General features: G+C 44.8%; 2 protein-coding genes across 2 annotated transcripts in view; one reads left to right on the top strand and one right to left on the bottom strand.

Moving 5' to 3' along the window:
* LOC104276142 (chromosome unknown open reading frame, human C16orf70) overlaps nt 1-6,626 on the top strand; it is a 33,727-nt gene extending 27,101 nt beyond the window's left edge. The window contains exons 14-17 of the mRNA XM_009872337.1: nt 1,227-1,270; nt 2,551-2,609; nt 4,067-4,139; nt 4,600-6,626. Of these exons, the coding sequence (XP_009870639.1) occupies nt 1,227-1,270; nt 2,551-2,609; nt 4,067-4,139; nt 4,600-4,689 (266 nt within the window). The 3' untranslated portion in view covers nt 4,690-6,626. The remainder of the gene's footprint in view (nt 1-1,226; nt 1,271-2,550; nt 2,610-4,066; nt 4,140-4,599) is intronic.
* A 6,463-nt stretch (nt 6,627-13,089) lies between these two features.
* Nucleotides 13,090-15,551, bottom strand: B3GNT9 (UDP-GlcNAc:betaGal beta-1,3-N-acetylglucosaminyltransferase 9). Its single transcript, XM_009872338.1, has 2 exons — nt 14,334-15,551; nt 13,090-13,152 (listed from the first exon to the last, which is right to left on the bottom strand). The coding sequence occupies exons 1-2, from the start codon at nt 15,549-15,551 to the stop codon at nt 13,090-13,092; spliced, it is 1,281 nt and encodes a 426-aa protein (XP_009870640.1).
* Nucleotides 15,552-24,196: the final 8,645 nt, after the last annotated feature.

Below are 24,196 nucleotides of genomic sequence, written 5' to 3'. Positions count from 1 at the left end.
GCTGGGAAAGTGGGTATTTTGATGAGCCAGGGAATACTGGCGAGTTTTTGGACAGGGATGCTTTCTTTGTTCTGATTGATTTTCACTTCCCTGCATAAAGTGCAATTGTCCCATAGCTGTCACGGCAGTTTGAGTGTGTAGGGGAATAAAAACCTGGAAAAACTATGTCTGTCTATACAAGCTTATAGAAAAGTTGGTTTGTACTTCAGACAAGGGAATAGTCAGAATGACTTTTTAAATTATTTTCCCTCAGGTTATTACGCAGTACTTCAAAAGCATTCACTTGAATTTATTTCTATTCACCTCAAGCAGTATCTCTTCTGGATGGTGTCTGGTTTTTTTGTTTGTTTTAAACTCACTTTTCTAGTCTCTAGCTTATGTTGAGGGCACGTAAGGAGTTGTAAACAAATGTTACAAAGTCTCTGAAGAGCCCATCTTCCTCTGTCTGGTGGCAGTGCCTGATGCTGCTTTGTGTTAATGAAAGGGTGTTATCCCTTCTGTAGTTCAGACAATAACTCTGCGGCCAGAGTTCAAGTTGCACAGACGTTGAACTTTTTCAACATAAAGAGCACATGTTTATTTAGAGTTTCCAATCAAATTAAAGACTGCTTGCTGTATTTGACTTGTTGAGTGTTGAGATCCATTCTCTCTGCTTTAGGAAGGTGCTTCCAGTATTCACAAGTCCCCAGTGTACGTAGGAAACCGTCCTTGAAACCACCAGCAAACAACTGCTTTTTAAGACTGCAAGCATAAATGCAAAGCTGCCCTCACCTGCAGCTCTTTGATGATTTAGTAGGTAGGCTGCAATTTCCAAGCTCTCTGCCGGCTCCTGAGTCTCGAGCTGCCGGTTGTAGCCAGGTTCCTCTCCAAGTGCAGACGAGGGTTTGGGCTCAAGGAGTGGCACATCGTTTTATCTCCAGCAGCTAGGCCCATTAATGTAGTGCAAAGGGACTTCATTTCTTTTGCCTTGGCATTCTTCTGTGTCAGATTAAGCGTATGTAGCATTAGAACTTGGAACTTGCTGTAAATAGGCAGCTTTGTCAGTTTAACTGGCATTTAATCAATATTGTTGACATTTCTGGTTGCTGGTAAATGCTGGAAAATTTGTGTATGATCTGATCTAGTCCTTGTATGTCTCCTGTTATCTGAACTAACCTCCTGAAATAAACGATTTCATGGGATACTGTTCAAGCATAAACTGTAAAAGCTCTGTTTTTCTCTTGTAGATAGTGCCGATTCACAGACAGAAACGTGTACAACGTACAGCAAGGTAAGCCTGTGCAGAACTGAATATTTTCCTTTTCTTAAACCGTCTAAGTGATCCATGCCAAATTTGCAATACACTTTGAAGAAATAATAGCAATTGTGCTATGTTGTTTTAAAATAAGGGGTCAAAAGTTAGTTTATGTTTTGTGGGTTACACATCTTACGTTAAGGGTTGAAGGCGTTCCTAGTAGCACACAAACTGTGTTGTATGCTTTGCATTATAGGATAGCTGCAGGTAGAAATAAAGCAGCAAAATAAGTGATATAAGAAAGCGATAACGGTGGTGGCTGAATGTTAGCTGGAGGAGAGATTTCTAAACAGAATTTTCACAAAGCTTTTCTAGTTGATGTAGCTCTTGAAGGCATGTAGCGTTTAACCAAGAGGGCCCTGTGCCCTTCCACTTTCTTCTGAAGGGTACCAGTAATGGGGTGTTTCTTAGGCAAAATGTCACCGCCAGTGTGACACCTCCTGATGACAGTGGACTCCGTGAAGACTCTGTAGCCTCACCACCTAAATGAAATTCCCAGCTGGGCAGTTGCTGATGCGTGTTTGAGAGCTACATTAAGTTGAAAAACTTCAGTGTTCAGTAGTGTCTCTACAGTTAATGTTCAGCCAAGGTCAGTGCGGCGCTCCTGGGGTGCCAAATGAAGGTTTTCCATGGTGAATTTTGGGTCCCATACTGGGAAGAAAAAATTGGAGTCAGCAGCCTGGAAGTTGTCATGCTTTGCTTTTTGATTTGAATTACTCACGTCCTTCAGTGCTTTGACTTATTTCACTCTTGTGTGTGAAACTGCAGCTTCTTAATAAGTCTGCTTAGAGTGATAAAAACTGCTGGACATACCCAATTATTAAATAGTGCAACTTTCCTCTTCTTTTCCAAGCTTATCACTTAAATCAAGTAAAATCTTTTGGGAGAGGTAGCAGTGATGCTATTTTTTTCCTCTGCAAAGATATATATGAGGATATTTTCCTGAGGTTTCCCACAGCTGCTATAAGACTTTCCAGCTACATTTTACCCATAAGACCCATAGAAAATTTTTATATTAATATTTCTAATTCAAACTTACAAAAAATGAGACTAAACCTTGAGAGGATTTCTTAGCCTGAGTAATGGATAGTTTCCATTACGGAGTGTGGTGTCAGTCGCAGAACGCTTCTATAAATACAGCCTCTGTATTATTTGGCAAACGAGCATGTTGGAAGCAAAAATGTACATGACTTTCTTCCTAGATAAAGAGTTTTCCTGTGCCTCTTTTTAACACAAAGTCTTTGATACCTTTACAGTGGGACAGTATTCAGGATCTTCTGGGGCACCCTGTAGAGAAGCCAGTGGTACTTCACAGGTAAAAATCTCTCTCTGTTTTGCTTGGGAGGGATAAGACTGATAAGAGAGAGTGAGTTTAGTTACTTTGGAGCTTCTTTGCTCTTAAAGTTTCAAGCTTTTTGGCCACTAACAGGACTAGATAGCTGCTCTGAGGGGTAATGGACTGACATGCAGAGTGAAAACATGGCCAAAATTCTTTGAACTGTAAAAGCCAGAGAAGAGCGAAGCAGCATGTAAAGAAATTTTTCTCTTTAGTATAAAAAAGTCTGTGCTATTTATTGCATGCAGTCACATGCATTTCAGCACTGCGACATCGCAGAGCAGCGTGTGCTGTATGGGATAGGAGTCTGTCTGAAGAAGCTTTGCTTTTCTGAACACACGTGGCTCTTGTACAGTTCTTTCAAGCTGGCTGGAGAGAGAATAGTCCTCACGTTTGGGACTGAGCTGGGCGTCGGGTTAAATAGGCATTATCTGTTTGCAGAGTTTTGGTGAAACGGGGGTTTATCGTGGGACACGTGTAAGTCATGAGTACTGTGAAAATACTGCAGCAATTTTGGTTATACCCAACAAGATATTTTGATCAAGCTTTTGTATGATTTTGAGTTTGGGGTTTTTTTAAATTATTTTTTCCGCTAAATCATTGTGCCCTTTTTTCCCCTTTACTCCTTCTTTATGCCAGTGAGATCATTAGAACAGAAGCCATGTAAAGATGAATAAAATAGTGATTACGTAGAGCCCTTGGATTTTTCTTCTGTGTTATAGTTTGCTTTACTGAGCACATCTTAGATGTCTCAGACTTGCAATCTGAGAAGCTGATCAGTTACAGGAAAGACCAAAAGGTAAATATTTTCTGGGTTTGTTTGTTGGGGTTTTTTTGGCTGTAATCTAAAATCCATTGCAGTCAATAGATCCTATGTATGCCATTGTCATATATATGATCCAAAAATATGAGAAATAACTGAAGGACAAGTGGTAGCTTAATACTGAAGAATACTGCTTAGTAAAATTTGGATAGTTCTATTTCAGCATCTTACAGGGTACAATAAAAACGGATAAATAGCATACAGGAAAAACATACGGTAGAGGCTGAAACAAAAAGTAGATTGAAGAGTGGGAAAGGATCTTGCTCAGAAATCATTTGTAATAAATTACATGGGGCTTCTCTCTTCGTGTGTATCTGTTTATTTTCGGGGTTCTTACTCTCTGAGTTAAGTGAAAAGAGAGCTTTCCTGTAGAGGTCGTTAGTACCTTTATGATTACTTTCTCCATGAGTATTAATAACAGCTCAGGGACATTAAGCAGAGGTGTCCTCTGGCTCACGTGGAGTCTGGCAGTGCTGTTGCATAACGTAGATTTACTTTCTTTTGATGAAATCCATGACAAAGAGGCCATAATTTGTATTACTGAGTGGTTTTTATTTCCGAAGAAGCTCCTGATCCTCATGCATCCTTTCCCCCCCTCCTCTTTTCTGTTCAGGTCGTCATCTCCAAACAACACTAACCCATTTGGGTCAACCTTTTGCTTTGGACTGCAACGAATGATCTTTGAGGTTAGGAGAAAAACTTTTGTATTTTGTTTGAGCAAGAGGAGTTTGCTGTTATTATGACTGGCTTCTTATTTCCCATTTCAGTAAAAGCTAGCTCATGGGAGAGGCTGTGTTTTTAGAGCTTGTTGGCAGAAACAGGCAACTTCCCAGTCTCTTCTCCGAGGTTGTTTGTTTGCACGTTAAAGCTGGAACTTCAGGTTTGCCACCTAGAACCCACGCTAGCAGGAGATGCGTGCGCTCGACTGGGAGTGATGGTGGAGCATGCTGGTGTTTCAGTGGGCCGCGGGAGTCTAGAGACTGCGTTTGGGAACCAGCCAAGACCTTGTTGCTTTCTTTTGTTGTCGGGATTTCTTTTTCCAGACAGATCAGTTCCGTATTTGCCGTTTTCACTCTTCTGCATTCCCATTTGGTGTGCAATTCTTTTAATTTCCTTTTTTTTTCCCCCCCCGCCGTCCTCTTGCAGGTGATGCAGAATAATCACATAGCTTCTGTTACTCTGTACGGCCCAACGCGGCCCAGCAGCCAGTTGAGAACATCGGACCTTCCCCAGTGAGCATCCCCTGCAAAGTCAGCTAATCTCAATGCTACAAAATTAGTACAGCGTGCCTTGATTTGCTGCCACTTATAATATGGAAAGCACGTTATGATTTCAATTTTATTTTTTCGTTTCAATAAGCCTTTCCACCCAGGAGCAGTGTGGAGGGGGAATTCTCTCAACCCTTCATCATGGGGCATGGAACTGTTGATGGAGGAAAGCAGCTTAGGTGCCTGTGCCGTCGTTTATTCCTCTCCGTTGCCCTCATCCTATGCAGCACAGACCTGAAGAGACTGTCCCCCCCTTCTCAGCTGGCAGAAGGGGGGAAAAAGGAAGAGGGGCACGTAATGACTGCAAGAGTTAGAAGCACAAACTTTCTGAGCCTTGGAGCATCTGGAAGCAGGTATTGATTTTAGTCTGTTTGTGTTACTGTAATGATGTGGTGGTCACATTTTAAGAAAACGTGTATGTGTATATATATAGATATAAACACATCGGTATTTCTGTGGCTTAGGACATTGTACCAAGTGTGACAAGGATGTATATATGTCCATGATTTCAGGCACCACATCTTTGTGTAACTTTAAACCAAGCAAGTAGCATGTGCATAATACTTGGTTGTAACATTTGCACTACATACACTTTAATTACTTGATAAACGTTTATCTTCACTGAGGAGCATCTGTGTACTGGGTGTGAGTGGGGTGTGATGGTTATTTAATGTACGCTGCGCATAAAGCTTATTTATACAGTGGATCAAATTTATCCACCTTCCTGCACTAATATGTACTTGATATGCTGAAACAATTTTTTTTTTCTGCCGTGGCTGGTTTACTGATTTTTTTTCATATGCAGTTTCAAAAAGAAAAAAACCAATCTGAAAGTGGTTGTTTCTATGACTTTAGTGAAAAGGTTTGATACAATTTTTCTTACTATGGAAAAATTCAACAGAGAAATAGCGTTGCCTCATTTGCCTCTGTTCCAAAATCCTTTATTCATGCTCAGTTTCCTTCGAGAAAGAAAAGCTGTATATAATGGTATCTCAGAACGAAATTCCCGAGCTCTGCCATCACCAGGAAAACCTTTTCTGTAACTTTTGATGTATGATTTTAATTTATGCCAAAGGTTTAGCCAAAGACATCCTTACCGTAGTTTCACCATTTCTGTACATACACGCTAACTGCACACCCCACCCCAGCAGACAGGATTTAGGCTTCTTTCTAGTTGGGAGATGCTGCTCGCGACATTTTATCCCAGGAGGATATTTTAGGTTTCTAGTTCTCTTACCAGTCTTATTTGGGGGAAATAGGTGGTCTGTCTTTGAAATATTGAACCCTTTTTAAAAATGGACAAGAGAAATGTATAATTTTATCCCATTTTTAATATTTTGGTGTAGCAACTTGTGATACATAGATGACAATTTTGTGAGTTTTACTATGTGTGTACAGATTTTGTAAATATGACATTTTTGTAATTTTAACTCCATGTACAGTGTAATCCTGTATAGTTTATCAATGAATGAGAGATAGGAAATCGAATGTTACCTGAAGTTTTGGATCCTGGACCAGTAGCAGGGATAAATGTGGTGTGTGTGTGAGACGTTCTTTGCCATTTAGTCTTCCTGTATACTGTGATATTCTAAACCGTTTTGCTAAAACAAGCGAAAAAGCCCCATGGAGAATCTAAAGGATAAGGAAAAAGTTACTGTTTACCTTTATCCCTAGGTGTCACTCCTGTTGAATCCCTGTTCAATCTGTGCTGTCTCCTGTGATCATTGCTTGCTAAGAAAATTCTATGCCTCAACCTTCCTTTTGTTTCCTCTCTAATTTTAATTTCGTTTTACATAGCCCTTCTGTAAATTAAATGGAATAATAATGAGCATGTACACTGAAAGAAAAATAAAATGAGACTCTCAGTTACTGTTTTTGTGTTAAATACAGTTGCTGGGTGTTTTTGTAATAAAATAATGGCTGGTTTTGCTTTTTTTTTTCTTACTGGTTGTTAGTCCTTTTTTTTTTTACTATCTTTCAGAGGTGATATATGAAGTACCTGACTAGTGTTCCTTCTTTACAGCTGATACAGTGTGCTCTCCGAAGAAGCAGTATAAAAACTAACGTAACTTGCAGTCTGTTTCCCAGTAGATGCATAAAAACACAGTACAAATTTTTGCCCTGAAGTGGAGAAGGAAGGTCTTCAAAGTATGGCAAATAACGCTGTGGCTTCTATGTCATGTTCAAAAGTGCGATTGTTACACTCATGTCATTAAAATCAACCAAGCTTCAAAGAGTTTGAATATTGCACAACAGAATGGAAGAAATTCTGCAGTAAAAGGAGCAAATGTGAATTCTCCTACTGCTTTCTTGTGCCCCAAGGTACTTGAGAGACAAGCATTGGAAATCTGCTTACCTTCACGTAGCTCAGGGGTTAAAGCAGGGTGTAAGGAACAGGACTCACTTTCTCCTGCACTGGCTGCAATAAAAAACTGTCACACAGGGCAGAGCATGCAGCTCTCCCTCCTCTGGCATCCTCTGGTTTTGGAATCTAAAATGACCTTGCGTAATGCTTGGCTCAGTGTGCTCTCAGAATATTTTATGATCTCTGCGCTGAGATGGTGTGCATGCTCATGCTCATTACTAAAACATGACAGCAATCCTGCTAATAACTTCAATTAATGTCAATTAATCTTTTTCTAGTAGAGGCTCCAGATTAGCTGCAGGAGGAGATAAGTTCTTGACGGGACGATTTGAGTAATGGCTACGCAGATGCTACCGATATCCTGCTCTCAAGCGTATTCGGTTGAAATTCTTCAGAAGTGTGAGGTCAGAACTGCTGCTGTAGCGTGCACCTCAAGGCTTAGGACAGAACGTCAGCAGCTAACCAGAGGTGTTTAACAGCTTGACTCCCATCTTCGCTTGTAGTGCTCTGGTGAGTCAAAGCGACTAAAACAGTCTAGATAATGAAATGTGCTTTCTCAGCAGCCCAGACGCTTCTCTAGGTCAGTCCCTTCATTGCGAAAAGTTCTCTTAACAGACAGAAATTAAAGACAACTTTGCATCTTGGCCGCTGCTGCTGGGCTGAGCATGAAGCAGTTGGGTTTGGGGAGAGGCAGAGCAGGAGGACGGGCATGGGGTGACAAGGTGGAGCAGCTCTTTTGGGTTTCCTTGCCTGCCCTTTGCCATTGCAGCTGTTGGTAGCTCGCCTCTCCAAGGTGTTTTGATTTGCTTGCTGCCATTTGATTTGTTTGCTGCTATTCGGACTAAGCCAAGTCAAGCTGTTGCTGCATTAGGGGAGCTGGTGAGGAGCCTTAAGGGCTTGCAGGCAGGAAAAGTTTACGACTGGATGATGGGGACTGGTGGTAGTTTTGCCTCAGCAGAAGGACGGCAGGAAGGAGTAGGGAAGAGAGGAGCCCAGGGGGAGGAGGTGAGGATGGCGGGGTCAGAGGAAAGAGGAGCTCGAAGGAGGCTGTTCCTTGCAGAGGGGTGCAGCACTGGGCCAGCGGGGCAGGGTGCACCACCTCCCTTGCAAAGGAACCGAGAGATTTGGGCTGTGGCGGATCCTGTCTCAGCAGGTGCCCTTGTAGGGTTGTAGGGTTTTGGTGCGGATCGTGCGCCTTGGCAACGTGCATCGGTCCATCATTTTGGTTTCATATGATAAAACCGTTTGATATAATGTGAAGTACAATTGCATTTGCAATAAAACACATTGTGCATGTGATCTCATTTTGATGTGTGCCTTTTCCTTTGCATAGAATTTATGAGTTTGTGCGTGTGTCTGCTTAACTTGAACATTGTGGTATTTTCCACAGTATTTCATTTGTTTACACTTAATAAAAGTGACTGTTGTGCCCTTCTCTTTGGAGGTGAATCTGACGTCTCTTCCCGTATCCTTTAGGCCTGCTAGCAGTCCCTGGGCTCTTGTGAATATTACAGGCAGTACTATATAGATCAGTGCTGCTGTGTAATCCTAGAACCCTCTGTTCCCTGAAATGTAGTTCCTGTCGAGAAAACCCAATTCTTGCTTGCCAGGAATAGTCACACTTCTAATTCTAAACAGATTTTTTTATTAAAGAGTAATCAAGTGGTGTCTGAGAACTGATTCATGGGCTCATGATTGTTCGTGTTGCAGAACTCCCATCCAACCGGTTTAAAAGAAATATCTTTCCCACGGCTCGGTGTTACAGCAGGGAGGTGATTCATCGTTATCGGGGGCTGGCTGGAGGTTAGATTCCAGCTGGTGTTTTCCAAAGGGGAACCGAGGGTGTTGGTGCCCACTTCACGTGGACTTTCTGCGTGTTCTTAGAACCTGTTAGCAACTCTGCTATGCTGAACCTCTGTTAGGTTTTGGATTTGATGGCTCCAAACATATATGAGGGTAAATCGGTGTGTGTAAAGCTGTGTGGCTCTTATTTGGAAAGAAATGTTTTGTCCAAGCTGTAGCTATTTACTTGCTTCGGCGTATTTGGACAAGGACCAAGGTGTCTGATAGGGCAGAATTTCACACGGGCTGGTTGTGTTTTACAGGTCTTCAAGTGCAGAATAATGTTTCCACGTCAACTCTTGCCCCATAAACAGCTTTTTCTTTAATTGTGCCTCCTTTATCTTGATGACACCAATGCTCTGGCTGACCTTGTCGGGCACAACCTGACACAGCACATGTAGCCAAATAAATAAATCACTGCGTGTGTTTGAGGAGTTAAAGTACAAATTAGTTGTGGTCGATTCTTTTCGAGTATGATATGGCCCAGGATGTTTTGGAGATAAGAAGTAAAATAAGGGGAAACGAAAAATGGATCTTACTGAAGACGTAATAAGCGTTAAAAGAGAGTCGGGAGTTAATAAAGTAGGAGGCTTTGTGTAAGGCCGGGGGGTAGCCAGTTCACCCGGCAAAAACACCTACAAAGGGATTTTTTAATTTTTTTTGCAAGAGAGGGTGTATGTTCCTTGGAGGGTTCAGGTTAAGTACCATATTCTCTACCTATATGAATTTTAGCTGTAATTAATAAAGTCACTGTTGAAATTGTTTTCTCTGACAAACTTTATATCCAAGGCTTCTGTTTTGTTTGTGGGGATGTGTATTTTTCCAGCAGGCAAAATCATTTCTTTCCACGATCTGGGAATGGTGACTGCTTGAAACAGCAGGAAAGGTAAGCTGGAATTCATGGAGTAGGTCGTTCACTGTGGTGAAAGATATCATTTTGACAGTACCCGTAATGATTTAGTAGATCATTACAGTAATAATTTAGTAAATCATTACAGTAGACTGTAATGATTTAAAGTAGCCTTTTTTCCTTTCATACTCTAATTAATTCCCCTTTAAATGTTACTAGCTTGGTCATTTTGAAGTACTATATATGGCAATTTTGGAAGCTGCTTTTAAGTGCCTTAATGTTACACACCTACGCTACATATTCCACTTAGTGGAAGTTTCAGTCCAGTATTAACGTCCTTCAGAGAAACATTTATTTTAAATGCCAGTCACAAAAAAACACCTCTCAAAAACAACGCCACAACCCAAACCCTGCATGATTAAGCAGTGTGTGCAGCCTAATCAACTACATAATCAACACAGCCTGAATCACCGTGTTCCTTTTTCACCTCCACTGCAAAACTGAAGCCTTGAAATCCCAGGTTTGCCCTGTTCCTCACTGGGCAGCTCTGTTGCACCCACAAATGCAGAGGGTACCCAGATTATTTCACCCTTTGCTGCTGCTTCGGTGGCCGTAGAGAAAGTTTATCTCAATACCACATCTTTGTTCGTGCCCAGCCCCGTTAGATCCCCGGGGACAGGGCACTCCCTGCGTTCAGGTGTTGGGTTTTGCCCTGGGCTTGGAACTGGGCTTGAGCTGGGAAAGGGATGAGGAGCGAGAAGTTCCATGAGCTGGGTTTGGAGGAGTTGGAGAGAGTGTTGGACTGGTCAGGACTGGTGGGGGAGCTCGTTGCTACTCTTGGAGGGACTCAGATGCACTTGTCCTCTGGGGTTGCTTCCTCACTCGTTTCTCAGAGGGGTTTTCTTACCATAAGCCTAGAAAATCATGAGAAGTTGAGTTTAAAAGTTTTCTTTGTTTTTACAAGCATCAGTAGATTTTGTAGCATCATTAGGGAAATGTGGAGAGCTAATTTTCAGGGATGTTGAGACCTGCAACTCCAGCTGAAAGGTACAACTCGGGCTCAGCGGTTGTTCAGACTGGGCTTTGGGGTAGATTTTCCCCCCCACATCCCCTGTTTGATGGTCTTTTAATTCTCTTTGGGGAATGTTGGCAGTGCTAATATTTAGTGAGGATTCTCTGAGCAGTTTGATTAGTTTGTACTGTTTGATTTTGCAGCTGGGCTTTGCTTCCGAGAACATGCTGTAGAAAGAGGAATAATTAAACTGCAGAGAGGAAGCCCAGTGTTTAACACTCGGTCGCTTCAGAGTCATCTTTGGCTTTCTTTTTTATGATGTGCAAGTCAGTGGCAGCCCGGCCGAATGATGGATCTTGGCATTCGCTACCAGTTTATGTGTTCGGAGATGCTTTCAGAGGTGTTGAATGTGAGATTTGAGCCAGCTCTGCCTGTTATAATGACCAAATCTGGCTACTTATGTACAGTAGGAATGAAATTTGATGGTGTGTGGATCCCTGGGATCAATAAAACCTACTGTACTGTGTTAGCTTCAGATGTTTATGCCTGTCTCGAGGAAGTCTGGTTGCTTTCCTTGCTACTAGTGGAACCCACTTAGGTTGGGTTTATGTTTTCTTTTCTCATGGTGGGTTAATCATGAAAAAAATTGCCAGGCAATGCTTTGCAGCAAAACCCTGAGTGGTGTGTTGGATTTTAGCCAAAAAGCTGCTCAGAATGTCATTCTGAAAGGGATGGGTTAGGTTTTCTGAGACACATCAGAACAGTCGGGAGAGGGTCCTTCCTGCCACTCATACACACCGAAGCTTTTAGGATTTTCTGAAAAGACCCCCATCATCTGAGTGGAGTCAAAGACTTTTTGCCTGCTGTAGCAGGAAATAGGATTTAATAAACTGCAGGGGATGCAGCACTGCCCTCCAGCATTTCCTCGGTGCATTATGCTCACACATGGGGTCTGTGAACTTCCAGCTCAACTGCAGCCAGTGGAAGCTTCTAAAACCAGCTCAAACAGGCCATGCACCAGAAGCTCCAGAACAAAACCATTTCATTAAGAGATACTACATTTAGGATTCATTGGATGAAAGAAATGAACTGTTTCACAGATTAAGACAACAGAGTAAATGGTTTGCTCTAGTTCTGTTTCTGCCAGCTGTCAGGATATGTGCTGGCACAGGTGGATGTTGAACAGCAACTTTGATCTGGGGCAAAATGCACTTATTAATGCTGTATTGTGGGTGGATTGCAGATCTGAAGACATTATAGTGGGAGGAGCTAATCTGTGTATCTCCAAGCTTAAAAGGAAGATCTTAATAAGGATTGCTGAACCTGACTAGCTGCCTTGTAGAAAATCATAAGGTAAGCCATGTTTATTTTTCTGTCATTACCATTAAATTAAATCCAGCATAAGGAAGGATTCATCAAGTTATCCAAAACAATGAATAATGTATTTTTCGTGTTGCTGTCTTTATGAAAAATACCTGTAGTGTTAGTCTTACAATGTGTGCAGATGTACTTGACAGACTCATTCTGACAACTACAGGCACATCTGCATGCTGTCTTTTAATTGTGGCATAAATAATTTCCCAAACGGTAAACTAATCACAGGTAATACATTCTGTACAAGCTCATAAATACATGAGTGTCACACGTGTTAGCAGGCAGGGGCATGACTGGCTTTCTCTCACCAGCAAGGCTCTGGCTTATTTCCACACCTATGGAGCTCCTTGTAAAGCTCGCGTGCGTGAGGATTGCATCCTCAAAGTATCCCAAAACAACATATACTCTTTTGATGCCTGTATAGCTGACCTTTCCTTGGAAATATATTATTGTAAGGCTTAAACTTTTACAATGAGAATAATGTGTAAGATTGCTGTCAGTAGTCTACCGATAGATATTACCAGCTTGCTTTCCTCCGTGTTGTGCGTAGCTAATACGAGTACCACGTTCAAACTGCTGCTGAGTGGGAGGAATGCAGCTGTGCTGCAGGCTCTGTTCAAGGGAAAGCAACTTCCTGGACATTCTGATGACATTGTGGGCTCTCTAATGGATAGCAAAATGCGGAGGGGGAAAAAATGGCAAAAGAATTAACAAACACAGTATCAGAGGTGAATTCAGGATCATTGCTCCATGAATTCCATAGCTCGTTAACCCTGATTTAGAGGAATTCAGCCCCTCTGATGTCCAAAAAAAGGATGTTCTTTTAAGGTAATCTACTGCTGGAAGAAAACTAAAATGCTTCAAAGCATTGACTATTCTTGGAAAAAATAAGCAATCTGGTGTTCCTGTCTGATGCTTAGAATACTTACAAAGTTACAGACTGGCTGGGACTTGGGAAGTCAACCAGAAAGATTGCTTTGACTCTTTGCTTTGTTGAAATAAATTTGGAAAGGCTTTTATTCTGAAGCCCTTTTATCTGATGACTACTTTCTCGCTTCACCTGACACTCGCAGCAATATGAAAAGTCTCGGCTGCTCTTTGCAGTTGATGGTGTGCCAGGCAAGAGCTCTGAGGTCTATAGAACCCAGTCCAGTCCATTGACAAGTTTTCCTTTGGTTTTAAGAAGCTCCAAAATGTGATGCAAGCAGCAGCTCTGTGTGGCTTTACCCTCACAGGCGAAGGCCAAAGGATCTCTCCAAATGCAAAAACCTGTTGAAGATGTGGGTTAGATGTGCTGTTGCGGATGACCTTTGAGTTCTCACTCAGTTACAGTCAGCATAATGTAGAGAGCCTGAGCTCATGGAAGTGCCAAAAACTCGTCTCCTGAATCCTGAGATTGTCAATGGAGCACGTATGTGAACTGAGGTGTTGCCACGAGTAATTAAAAATAGAGACTCAGAGGGATCAACTCAAAGTCCTTGTCCTTTCTTTAAGTCTACTTAGCTGTCCTTTGCTCAACCAGCCATGCCAGCCTCAGCCTCCAGTTTGTTTTCTGTTGTCCAGTCCATCTGCAATGTAGAGAACACTCCGTTTCAGTGGGTGTTACTTGTTCTTTTCTTCGTCTCTTACAAAGCCTACAGATAAGCCAACCAGGCCGCGCTGATTTGAGCGTACACTGAGGTGACTCGTTTTCCTTTACTCTTAGGTACTGTGCAGTTTGGTCATCTGTCAGTGAGTCCAAGTTGACAACGATCCCTGTGCTCCTTGGCATCATCTCCTGTCCTCTGTTTTCTTTCGTTTCTCACATTTCTGACAATGGTGAAAAAATCGCCAAGGACTGCATTTTGCAATGTGCTTTTACACGTTGGCCCACTAAGCACTACTGTAATTCTAATAAATAATAATAAATTAAAGATACCATTATGATCATTTTGACTCATTAATGGAGAAGGACCTACATGGTACGTGTGTGCAAACATGGGATTTTGGCAAATTCCTGCAACAGTTTGTCGTTACTTGATAACATTGCAAATAAGATGTGCTAAAATGCTCTACTTCTAAAGTTGGTTCATTTGGTTGCAACGGTTCCAGGTTCCTTTTCTCGACCGGTTTGTTACGTGTTAGTGCTGTGGTCTGCCTGCATTATTTGAAGGGTGATGCCTGTGTTACTTGAGCTTTCTTTTTCCATTGGAAAGGCTTCTTCACTTGCTTCTTCTGCGTACAGGAAAGATGTGGGCTGTGGAGCAGGTTCCACATTAGCCAGATCTCAGCAACTTTCAGACTGTGAACTACCATGAGATCTTTGTAAAAACAGGGGTCAAATGTCTGTAGGTGTGGGGCGGCAGAGGGCTTGACAATGCCAAAGGTCTTAAATCCTTCATGCGAAGTAGGTTTGAGGTTGATTCTCTGCAAGCACATGCCCAAAAAGACATCGTCGATAGGGAAGAGTTCAACCTCTCCGCAAGCCCTAGAGAGCTTCCTCATGGTGCGGCTGGACAGCAAAAACCCTCCTCCTCCTGCATAGGCTGGATAGATGCTGAGCCCATACATGGTCTCTGGGATGTAGTATTTGCTCTTTCGGACACGGATGGGGCGGGCGTTGTAGATGATGTCCCCAACAAAGAGGTCCTCGGTGGGATCATGTCTCACAAGGAAGTCAACAATGTTCTCGATGTTGACAAAAACATCGGCGTCACCTTTAAAAATAAATTTCACATTGTGGCAGAATTCAGCAGCCCAGTTCAGGAAGTGGATCTCCTTCAGGGTTAGATTGAAGAAAGTGTCCATGAAGTCCCAGAGTAAAACGTCCCGGTATGTCTGACTCTCCTGGTGGATCAGGGTCTCCCATGTTGCCAGCACTGTCCTATTCTTTGGTGTGCCCAGGAGGAACACCCGCTGGATCTGCTCCCCGTTCACCAAACCCTCCCTGCCCCAAGTTTTCCGGACGATCTCGCGTCTGTCGAAGTCTTCAACTACCGACTTGATAGCGATGAGCAGAAAGGGACCTCCGGGTGTCTTCCTGCATTTCTTGGGCTGGTTAATGAGGAGATTGAAGTTCCTGTTATCCTTGTTTAGGAGGTAGCGCTTGAAGTTGAAGGCAGAATCAGTCAATGGGGGTGGAGTTGTAGTTTGGACCCTGTTGTTGGCTGCTTCTGTTCGTCTAACGGTAGGAGTTATCTGAGGTCTGGGTACCGTTGCCTCTGCTGGCATCGGTCTCCAAGGTGCTCTGGGGTCAGAGAATATTTTCGATGCTACTGAAGGCTTCTTCTGTGGTGGCTCCTTGTTTCCTCCTGGGACTAAATGTTCCAGTTGGGAATAGAGTAAAGAGCAAAGCGCTACCAGCAGGAAGAGGGTGCAGATCGCATCCCCTTTGAGACGAACTCTCATTGTCTCCCCGGTGTTCGTGCAACTGTTAAACGCTGTGTCCGAGCTGTCTGGCACCAACGTCCATCTGAAAATAAACACAGGGTGCATCAGCAACGAGAGTTGGGCAGCTTTGAAGCACACACACCGAGACGTGTTAAGGAACTTCCCGAAAGGAGCACGGGTTGCAAACCTAACGCTGATCCTGGTGCTCTGGCTCTGTGACTTGGTTGGTCGAGCATGTCCTGAAAACCCCTCCCTAAGCACTTCCTCGCACATCCCTCTCTGCTGAACGTGTTTTGCCGTTTCAGAGATTCCAGTGCTTTGGGAAGGACAAGGTGGAAAGTTATGAACAATACCATTCTTCCGTAATTTTTTTTCCCCCCTAACTTGGTAACTTTCTTGCTGCTTTTACCCCTCCTGAGTTAAAACCAGGAGGCACAGAGCTGGCTGCTGAGGCGCAGCGTGTTGCTGGTGTTTCCCTGCAAACAGTCGCAGCTGTGCCTTCAGAATAAATACATCAGGCACTCTCTTGAACGCACATAGAGCCTTTTTCCTGCTGGGAATCTTTAAAAAATATTAAATCATTATAAATAACTTCCATTAATAAGGTTAGAAGGGGCATGGGTGTTTAGCCTCTGGCAGATCACCCTAACGAGTAAGCAGGAGGTGGGTAAGTAAATCCCAATATGCAAAAGCAAGGCAGAGCCTGGTGTTAGGAATGTTTCGTTCAAGTGTGAGAGATGAAGCTGTCTTTTGAAGTACAAGATCTGATTCCTCACTTACGCTTCTCCTGGAGATCTGTCTCATTCGATCAGTTCCTCAGCTGCAAACAAACAAAAAAATAATGAAGGCAGAAAGCAGCACGTAACCATAGTTCAGGGGAAGAGCTGGTCAAGTGTCTGGAGCTGCAGCAAAGGCAGGTCTTCACATTGCTGCTGTTTCCCCCAGCAGCTCAACAGCTGAGTTTAGCAGAGGGGACCTGAGAGCCACTCCAGGCTCCTGGAGAAGGCAGGCAACAATCGTAATCCCTACAGCCACCAGCAAGAATCATGTTTCTAAAAGTCTAGCTCCACCGAAAAATTTTCCCACAAGTGCATGTAACTATTTTATACATCCACTGATAATGTTTTACGCTCGTGTGTGATTTACATCTCTACCTTGCTGTGCTGTACTAGTAGAAGCTACCTTTGAAGGTATTTCTATCTTGAATTAGCTGAGATCATATCCAAAAACTTCTTGAAAGCTGCCCGGTTGAGCATTGGTCTGCCTTCACTTAAGGAGCACTCCTTACTGAGGACTGAAAAGGGTGGAGGAGCCAGGACTTGCAGCTTCCTACGTAATTTATTCCTGCAGCTCACTGTTTTGAGCACTGTCAGCCTGGGGAGCACACGGATGGATGGATGCGCTGCCTCCGGTCGAGCCCTGTAGCTGCTTACCGACTCAAACATCTGGTGGAGCACCAAAGTGCTTGGTAAGAATATTGTTATTTGCTGTGATTATGACCTAAAATAGGTCAGTTAGGTGGCATCTGTTTTCAGCAAATCTTTTTTCACTGTCGTGGATTGCATCACCTGCTAATTGTCAATTTTGCATGAGCCATACAACATCTTTTTGAAGCTCAAAATCAGGCTGGCGAGTCTGTAGTTATGAAATATTGAAATAGTGGCACATCATTACCTCCAGACCCTGTGAGATCTAGGCAATATTCCAAGACTTAGAGAAAGCAAAATTAATAAACCAGTTGATTTCTTGGCAAGGCCCTTTAAAAATCTTAGATGCACGTTACTTGGACCTCATAATTTTAAAATCCTTTGCTTTTTCATTACTGGTTAGCTGCATCTCCAAGTTACTGTTGAAATTGAGAGTGTTTCATCATCATCATCATATGGCATCAGCTATCTTTACCCCAAGTGCAGCTCCAAAAGATTTACTGACCTCTTCTGCTTTGTCTCCAGTATTACTGAAAAATTTATTTTAGCAGATGGCTTATCTGTGCCTTAGTGTAAGGCATTTAAAGTAATTTTCTCCTTGTCTTGAGGAGGCTTTTATCCTCAGGACGCATTCCTTGCCATTTTCTGGTTTCTAGAAGAGATTGCTGGAGTTTTTTTCGATGTATTGGCTTTTTTTTACTGTACCTTTCACTTCTCTCCTAGGCCAGTCAAATGTTTTAACTGTTAGAGCTTTGATATTAATAGCAGGATTGTAGAATTTTGCTGTTAACATGCTTATAATAAGCAGAAGCTGTTTTCCGTTTATGTTCTTTCGGCCACATGACTTGGCTCGTAACTGTTTTCAGCCTCGTGAAACAATCCCTTGTACGGTGCACAGGACGTTACTTTGCGTTTCGCAAATTACCTTTCACAAGTGCAAGTTACCCTCACCAAGTCCTGATGGCGGTGCTCTGCAACAACCCACTGTGTTTCAGGTTTCTGCTAAATCCTCCTTTATCTGTCAAGACGTGGTTCCCGGCAGGCTTTCCCTTGGGTTGCCTCCGGTGGTTTTCCAGAAGCTCTGGGAATTTGGAAAGGACGGTCCTGCTGCACACCCACCGTGCCACCGAACGGGATCCCGTGAGGACCAGAGGTCTGTCCCTCTTCTGTGCATTGTGCGCAAGCATTTTTGCTGGGTGCTATCAAGATAGGGATCCTGTCTCAAAAAGCTCCAAAGAACTAAAACTGGGTCGTTATTGCTTCTTCTGTAGTGATGGGCTGAGCTTTACGGAGGTGCTGCTCGGCTCTGTGCTGTCCCCAAAGCTGAGCTTTACGGAGGTGCTGCTCGGCTCTGTGCTGTCTCCAAAGCTGAGCTTTACTGAGGTGCTTCTCGGCTCTGTGCTGTCTCCCAAGCTGAGCTTTACGGAGGTGCTTCTCGGCTCTGTGCTGTCCCCAAAGCTGAGCTTTACGGAGGTGCTGCTCGGCTCTGTGCTGTCTCCAAAGTGAGCGGGACATGGGGAGCCCCTGATGGGACAGACCCTGATAATGTTGGGTTGTTTGTGTCTCCACTCAACCTCTTTGTAAAGTCTCATCTCCTTTCCCCCCTGTAATAGTATTATTTTTTTTCTTCCCCTTTTCTATGCAAAAGCTTGATCTGATTTCAGCTGCCAGGCTCCAGATGGTAATTAAGGAGCTGGATGAAAGTCCTGGCTCTTTCCTGTGTTTAATTTTATCGACAAGGATTTGGAATAAAATGTGTGTGTCATGAAACTCGTCATTTCCATGACTTACAGATTTATCTTGCCAGGATCTCGGAATCTGGCAGTAAGAGCCCTTGAAAATGCCAAGAAAAACCCTGAATTGTTACAAGCCTGGGCTAACAGCCCAGATTTTCTTCTGTGTTTTCATTTATTGAAAGAAAAGAATCTGAAATAGTGATTTTCATGCTGAAATAAACCAGTTCGGTGCTGAATGTAGACATCTCGTTTTCAAAAAAGTTGTCAGTCCTTGAAGAGAATCTTTGATCAAATTATATGGATTTTCCAGTCTTTGTTAGCTATTTGCCTCTTTTGAAGGAAATACCCTCGATTATTACAGAGGTGTAGAGCTCTATCCCATGGATGTCAGTGTGGGAAAAACTGTCCTGTTCCTGAATTCAGAGGGACTGATGGTTCTGGCAGGCATTTGAGTATGTCCTAGAGCCAAAAAAGATTATTCACCCACCTCAACATGAGCACTGAGGGAGAAAAAAAAATCACAGGGCAAAGCGAGCAGAAAATATCTGCTGCCAAGCAAAAGAGATGTGAGCGCAGCAGAGCGTTTCGTTGCACAGCTGCCTGTCTGCATCCAAGGCAGACACTCCTCCAAGACTGGAAAAATGGGCACTTGTCCCTCTCTGGCTCTCCAGAGATGGCTACAGTAGGGATCTCGAGTCCAGCTCCAGTGGGTCTGAGCGAGACGGTGCAGTTTGCCCCAACGTGGGACAAGGCGGGTCCCGGCGAAGGTGGGGAGTGTCACACGCTGGGCTCTGAGCACCAGGGATGCTGGAGGGCTGAGCTGGGCTCTGGGAAGAGGTGGCATGAGGTAGCAACGTGGGGAGCCCGTATGTAGGGAATGTGCTGGAAGGACCAAGGGGGCTGCAGCCTGCATGGCCTGAGAGGCCACAAAAAGCTTTGAAGGCTGGAAATGGCTGGAGCTGAGCAAGGCCCCTTGGTGAGCATCCAGATGGGGAATCTGACCGGCACTGTTGCACACTTGGGCAGAGGTCCCAGTCCTCCTCCTGGTTTTCATTTATTTGAGAAGAGGATTCTGAAATATGGCCAAGGAACACTGCAATAAAAACAGTTAAATTATGGGGTTTTAAATTTTTTTTTTAGGTTACTAGTCCCTCATTCCCATGTGAATGACGTGAAGCCTTGAGCTCATCCTGGAAACTTCCTTCTTTTGCAGCAGCTGTCATGTCTCCATCACTTTGGCACTTCTGCTCACATGGGCCCAGGTGGGGAAAAGCCACTGGATCCTCTTCCTAAATTCAGTTAAGAAGCTTTGGTGCTTCTGGCATGTTGCTTTGTGCCTTGAAGAGTCATTATTTACCCCACCCAACCTCAGGAAAAGTGGCTATGATAGCAAGGCAAGCTGAAAAATTGGTACGCCGAGAGGGTATGAAACACTGGAACGAGCTCTGCTGCACACTTGAGCCAGCCCTGATCATGGGAAGCAAGGCTGTGAGCTGTCCCTGGGTCATCTTGCTTCCCTGCTGCATGCGAAGCCCTTCTGTCTCCCTCCCAGCTCCTCCTCACTCCTGAAGCTGGAGCTGCCACTGGTAGGTTTGGGTTGGGCAGTGGTGGGGCTGCGTGCCTTTGAGGGGTCTGGTTGCCGATGGGGATGTCTTAACTGTTTCTCTGCAAAATGAGCTAAAGTGTTGAGGATCCATGACTTCAATGACCTTTTTGCAGTCCTCAAGGGAACTTGGAAAATTATGGGTGGTGGGGGTGCTTCAAAGCAATGCTTGAGGTTTTTCATTTCATGTTGGTTGAACACATTTCACAAGAGCAAAGTTGGGTTGTAACACCCGGTGCTGGAAGTCAAGACCCAGGCTCTGGCCCGCTGTGGGGAGGTCTGTGTGCCTGTCCCTGTCTCACCTTGTTTCCAGCAGTTTTTTCCACCCTGTGCCACTCAACAAGAACAAATCAAGCTCCCACTCCCCTCCTCACCTTGTGCTGTTGTTCCTCTGCCACCGCCTGCTCCTGATGCTGCTCGAGAACCCAGCGGTAACAATGCTGGTCCAATACACCCTATGCCTATCCTGCAGCTGGGACTGTGTAAAACAGACATGCACAGACCAGCTTTATCCCACCAGACCAAGATGCTGACTGACAGTAACGAGTCCGTGCCGACTGTAGCTCTGGTGACTACATCTTCCTACTGACTCTCTCTTGGTCCCCTCCTCCAAGCCCCTCAAGGGTCAGGAGGGTGTTTGACTTCTGTGTCTGCACCAGTTTAGTTTAAATGCTTTGCTGAACACGCAGACATGAGCAGCGCTCATTTTTTTGCATGGGGATCACTTGTTCTGCTCTCTTCAAGCGGCATTGGGGCACCATCCTTCTCTTACCCCTGTACAGGCACCTGAAGGGAAATGCTAAGGCAGAGGTTTCAAACTCAGCTGAGTTATCTCGGTGCAGGTTTTGTGCAGGCAGGTCTTCATTTTGCATCACACACTTGTGGGTCACAGTGAAATGTGTCAGCTTCCAGCACTGGGCTTTTCCTGCCCCATGTACAAAAACATGAATGAAACAACTTGAGTTTATCTGTTTGAGCTGATTTTAGGGTGTTTAAAGGGGAGAAATATCTCTGTGTTGGAGCAGGGGAAGAAAGTCCTCTTTAATTTCTGTATTTGGGTGTCATGTAACAAGTTTTGTTACCGCCTAGATTCTTTTTTGATTGAGTTTGTTTTCTTTTCCTCCAGGCAAAATCAATACCTCATCAGAGTTGATGCTTCAAGTGGCTTTGGTGCCAGAAAATTCTCTGCTCTGCATTACAAGGTGCTTGTGAAGAGGTCTCTCTTGGAGCTACAGGAGTAGCTTTGAGTAGCAGACAGGGCAGGCTGAAATACAAGAGACACCCTTTTGCACAGATGGTTAGTGCAAAGCCCTAGAAAAATGAAGTAACCAAAGCGATCGCTAAGCTGCCTTACCAGAAAAAAGAGCCCATCTCATTCGGCTGCTTAAGAAGTTTTGAAGTCTGTAACCAAACTGAGGACAGGCGGTAGGATTTCGTTAGCTGAATGTCTTAAGAGAGCTTTCCCAGGGTATCGGGATTGTGGGCCAGAGCCAAACGAATGCAGTGCAGAGGGGCAGAGGCTCGAGGTTCTCGGCCGCACACCACGGCACTGCTCGCACTGCTTGCTGCTGACCGGTGCTACCAACGCAGCAGGGCTGCGCGTCACCACTGCTATACTTGTGTTGCAGCACCTGGAGGCAAAAGCTCTGTTGGTTGAGGTGCTGCGCAGGCAGGTAACTGAAATGCAGGCCCTGCTCCAAAAGCAGCTTCCAACTTTCCTAGTGGAGCCACTTCTCAGGCGAGCGCAAATACATGGTTGAGATCCACGCTGCTGTAGGACAGGGTGCCTTATTTATCTCTCTGCTTGCCCCAGTCCTGAAATATGTGCTTTCATCAGCTTCCCAGCTGGTCCCATTTTATTCCAGTCCCATTTTATTCCTTCACAATGCCAGTCACGCGTTAGGCAGCTGCTTGCAAGTGGCTGCATACTTTTAGCTTTCCCTGCAGTCGGCGAAGCTTTTATGAAGTGTACAAGCTGAAATGCAGAGAAACTGCAGAGAGCTGCTATGCGAAGGCTGGCGGTGGTTGCTAAGATGTCTGCTCTCACGTACAGGGGTCCCAGAAAGAAACTCGCACCATCCCTGGCAGGGAATTGTGTGACACGGCAGCAGCTGTGCATGGGAACCCTGATGGCGCTGGGCAGCACTGGCTGCGTGCACGACCATCCCCAAAACCTCCAGGGAACGCTGACTGCCTGCACCGCTCCTCTCATCGCCCTGCTGACTGGGGTAAGTCACTTGCGTACACGTGGCAGCATTTGGGCACTGCAGCTCGGCTCCATTTAAGCCATGCAGGATGTTTCCCTGGCCCTTTCGGGGCAGGATGCATCATCAGAGCAGTGCCCGTGCAGGACTGTGCTACTGCCAGGCACGCTGTGGCAGGCCCCAGCAAATGGGAGAATTCCTCCAGCCTCCTCCTAAGTGCAGCAGCAGCACATCTCTAATGAGAGCGTTCGGCTGCCCCCAAGGTAGGAGAAGGTAACGTGCAATTATCTTCTGCAGGCTTAGCAGCCTTGAGAGGTACTTTCCTAATTCCAGGTGCAGCCTTACATGTAGGTGGTCTGATTTTCAGAATTATGGAGAGCTCTGCAGCTCAGCTCACACCTCAAGTTCTCTGGGGAAATGGGCCCCTGGCCTGGAGCAGCCAAGCACAGGGTGAGGAATCTGCCCTCTCTCTTGCAAACATTCATTTCCCTTGGCCTCAGAAAGAGAATAAACCCTTGTGGGCTTGTGAAGGGATAAGAAACAGCTCCACTAAAACAACCGCCCTCGTTTCCCAGCCCTCCCCAGGCTGCAGCACTCCCTGCCTTTTCAGGTCTCAGACCAGCTTCTCATCTGAGAAATAATTTGCCTGATGTGCCCTAAACCCCAGCAATTCCAGTGCATTAGCAGGGATGTATTGGTACACCCTGACATGAACAGGAGAGGGAGTACATGCTGACTTGCCCCGCTAATCCCAGGATGATGCCCGACACGTAAGCTTATCAGAGTCTGCCCAAAAGCTGTTAAAAAATTTTATCAGTAACTGCCTCTTTCACTGGGGCTAAATTTTTTTTCTTTCTTTGCGATGCTAGAGAGCTCAGACTCCCGTCTTTTGCTCAAAGCATGCAGTAGTGGAATGCAGGGGCAAGATTCATGTCCTTTTACTGACGAGGAATGGCTTGTTAATGTATCATGCCGCCACTGGAACATGTTCGCGGTTGGGAGGAAACCCCCTCTCGGAGCACGAGAGGCATTGTCTAAAGAAACCTCAAACTTTTTTCTGTAATAACAACCTAAAACACCCAAAGGAAGTTCTCTGGAAAGTAAGACATAGCAGGGCCGGAGACTTGGTGTTCAGAGCCTGTAGCCGACCCTGCTGTGCGTTAACCACCGCAGTTCAGGTTTGTGCCTCTAACAACACTGCAAGAGCAGTGAGGCAGAAAGAGAAAAGCCTCAGGCTGGAGGAAAAGGAAAGCAGTAAGGACAGTCTCCACGCTGCACAACTCTCCCCAACACGCCCTGATCAAACATATATAATAGATACTTACATCCCATTTGATAGCGCTGATCCGGCGTCCCCTCGGTAATGTCTCGGCAGCGGGCTGCCAAGTAGGCACATCTGGATCTAGTTAGTGTTAGACATTCCTCAGCCTTTAAGCAAAACCGAGGAAATCCTCGCTGAGCAAAGCAGCACTCGGTCTCCTGCACTCCCGGCCGTTTTCATCTTGAAAGGCAGCAAAATTCCGTGTGCCTACCAGGAAGGGGTGCCTGTGCCAACGGGGTCGGAGATGAGACGTGGGGCTTCCTCCTTGCACACACTCGCTTACTGTAACGTGGTGGAAGGAGCAACCGCGCCAGGGGAAGGAGCTGGGTTGGCTTCCAAGGGCCTGACACGTGATCGCAGGCTGGGGAGCAT

This window comes from Apaloderma vittatum, unplaced genomic scaffold, assembly GCF_000703405.1.
Source record: "Apaloderma vittatum isolate BGI_N311 unplaced genomic scaffold, ASM70340v1 scaffold34096, whole genome shotgun sequence".
Lineage (NCBI taxonomy): Eukaryota > Metazoa > Chordata > Aves > Trogoniformes > Trogonidae > Apaloderma > Apaloderma vittatum.
This window is presented reverse-complemented; position numbering and strand designations above follow the sequence as displayed.

Excerpts from the sequence above, each read along its gene's own strand:
- B3GNT9 (XM_009872338.1), bottom strand. The coding sequence starts at position 15,551 with ATGAGAGTTCGTCTCAAAGGGGATGCGATCTGCACCCTCTTCCTGCTG. Across the intron at positions 13,153-14,333 it reads AATGGAAAAAGAAAGCTCAA|CAAAGAGTCAAAGCAATCTT; the intron begins GTAACACAGGCA and ends ATTTCAACAAAG.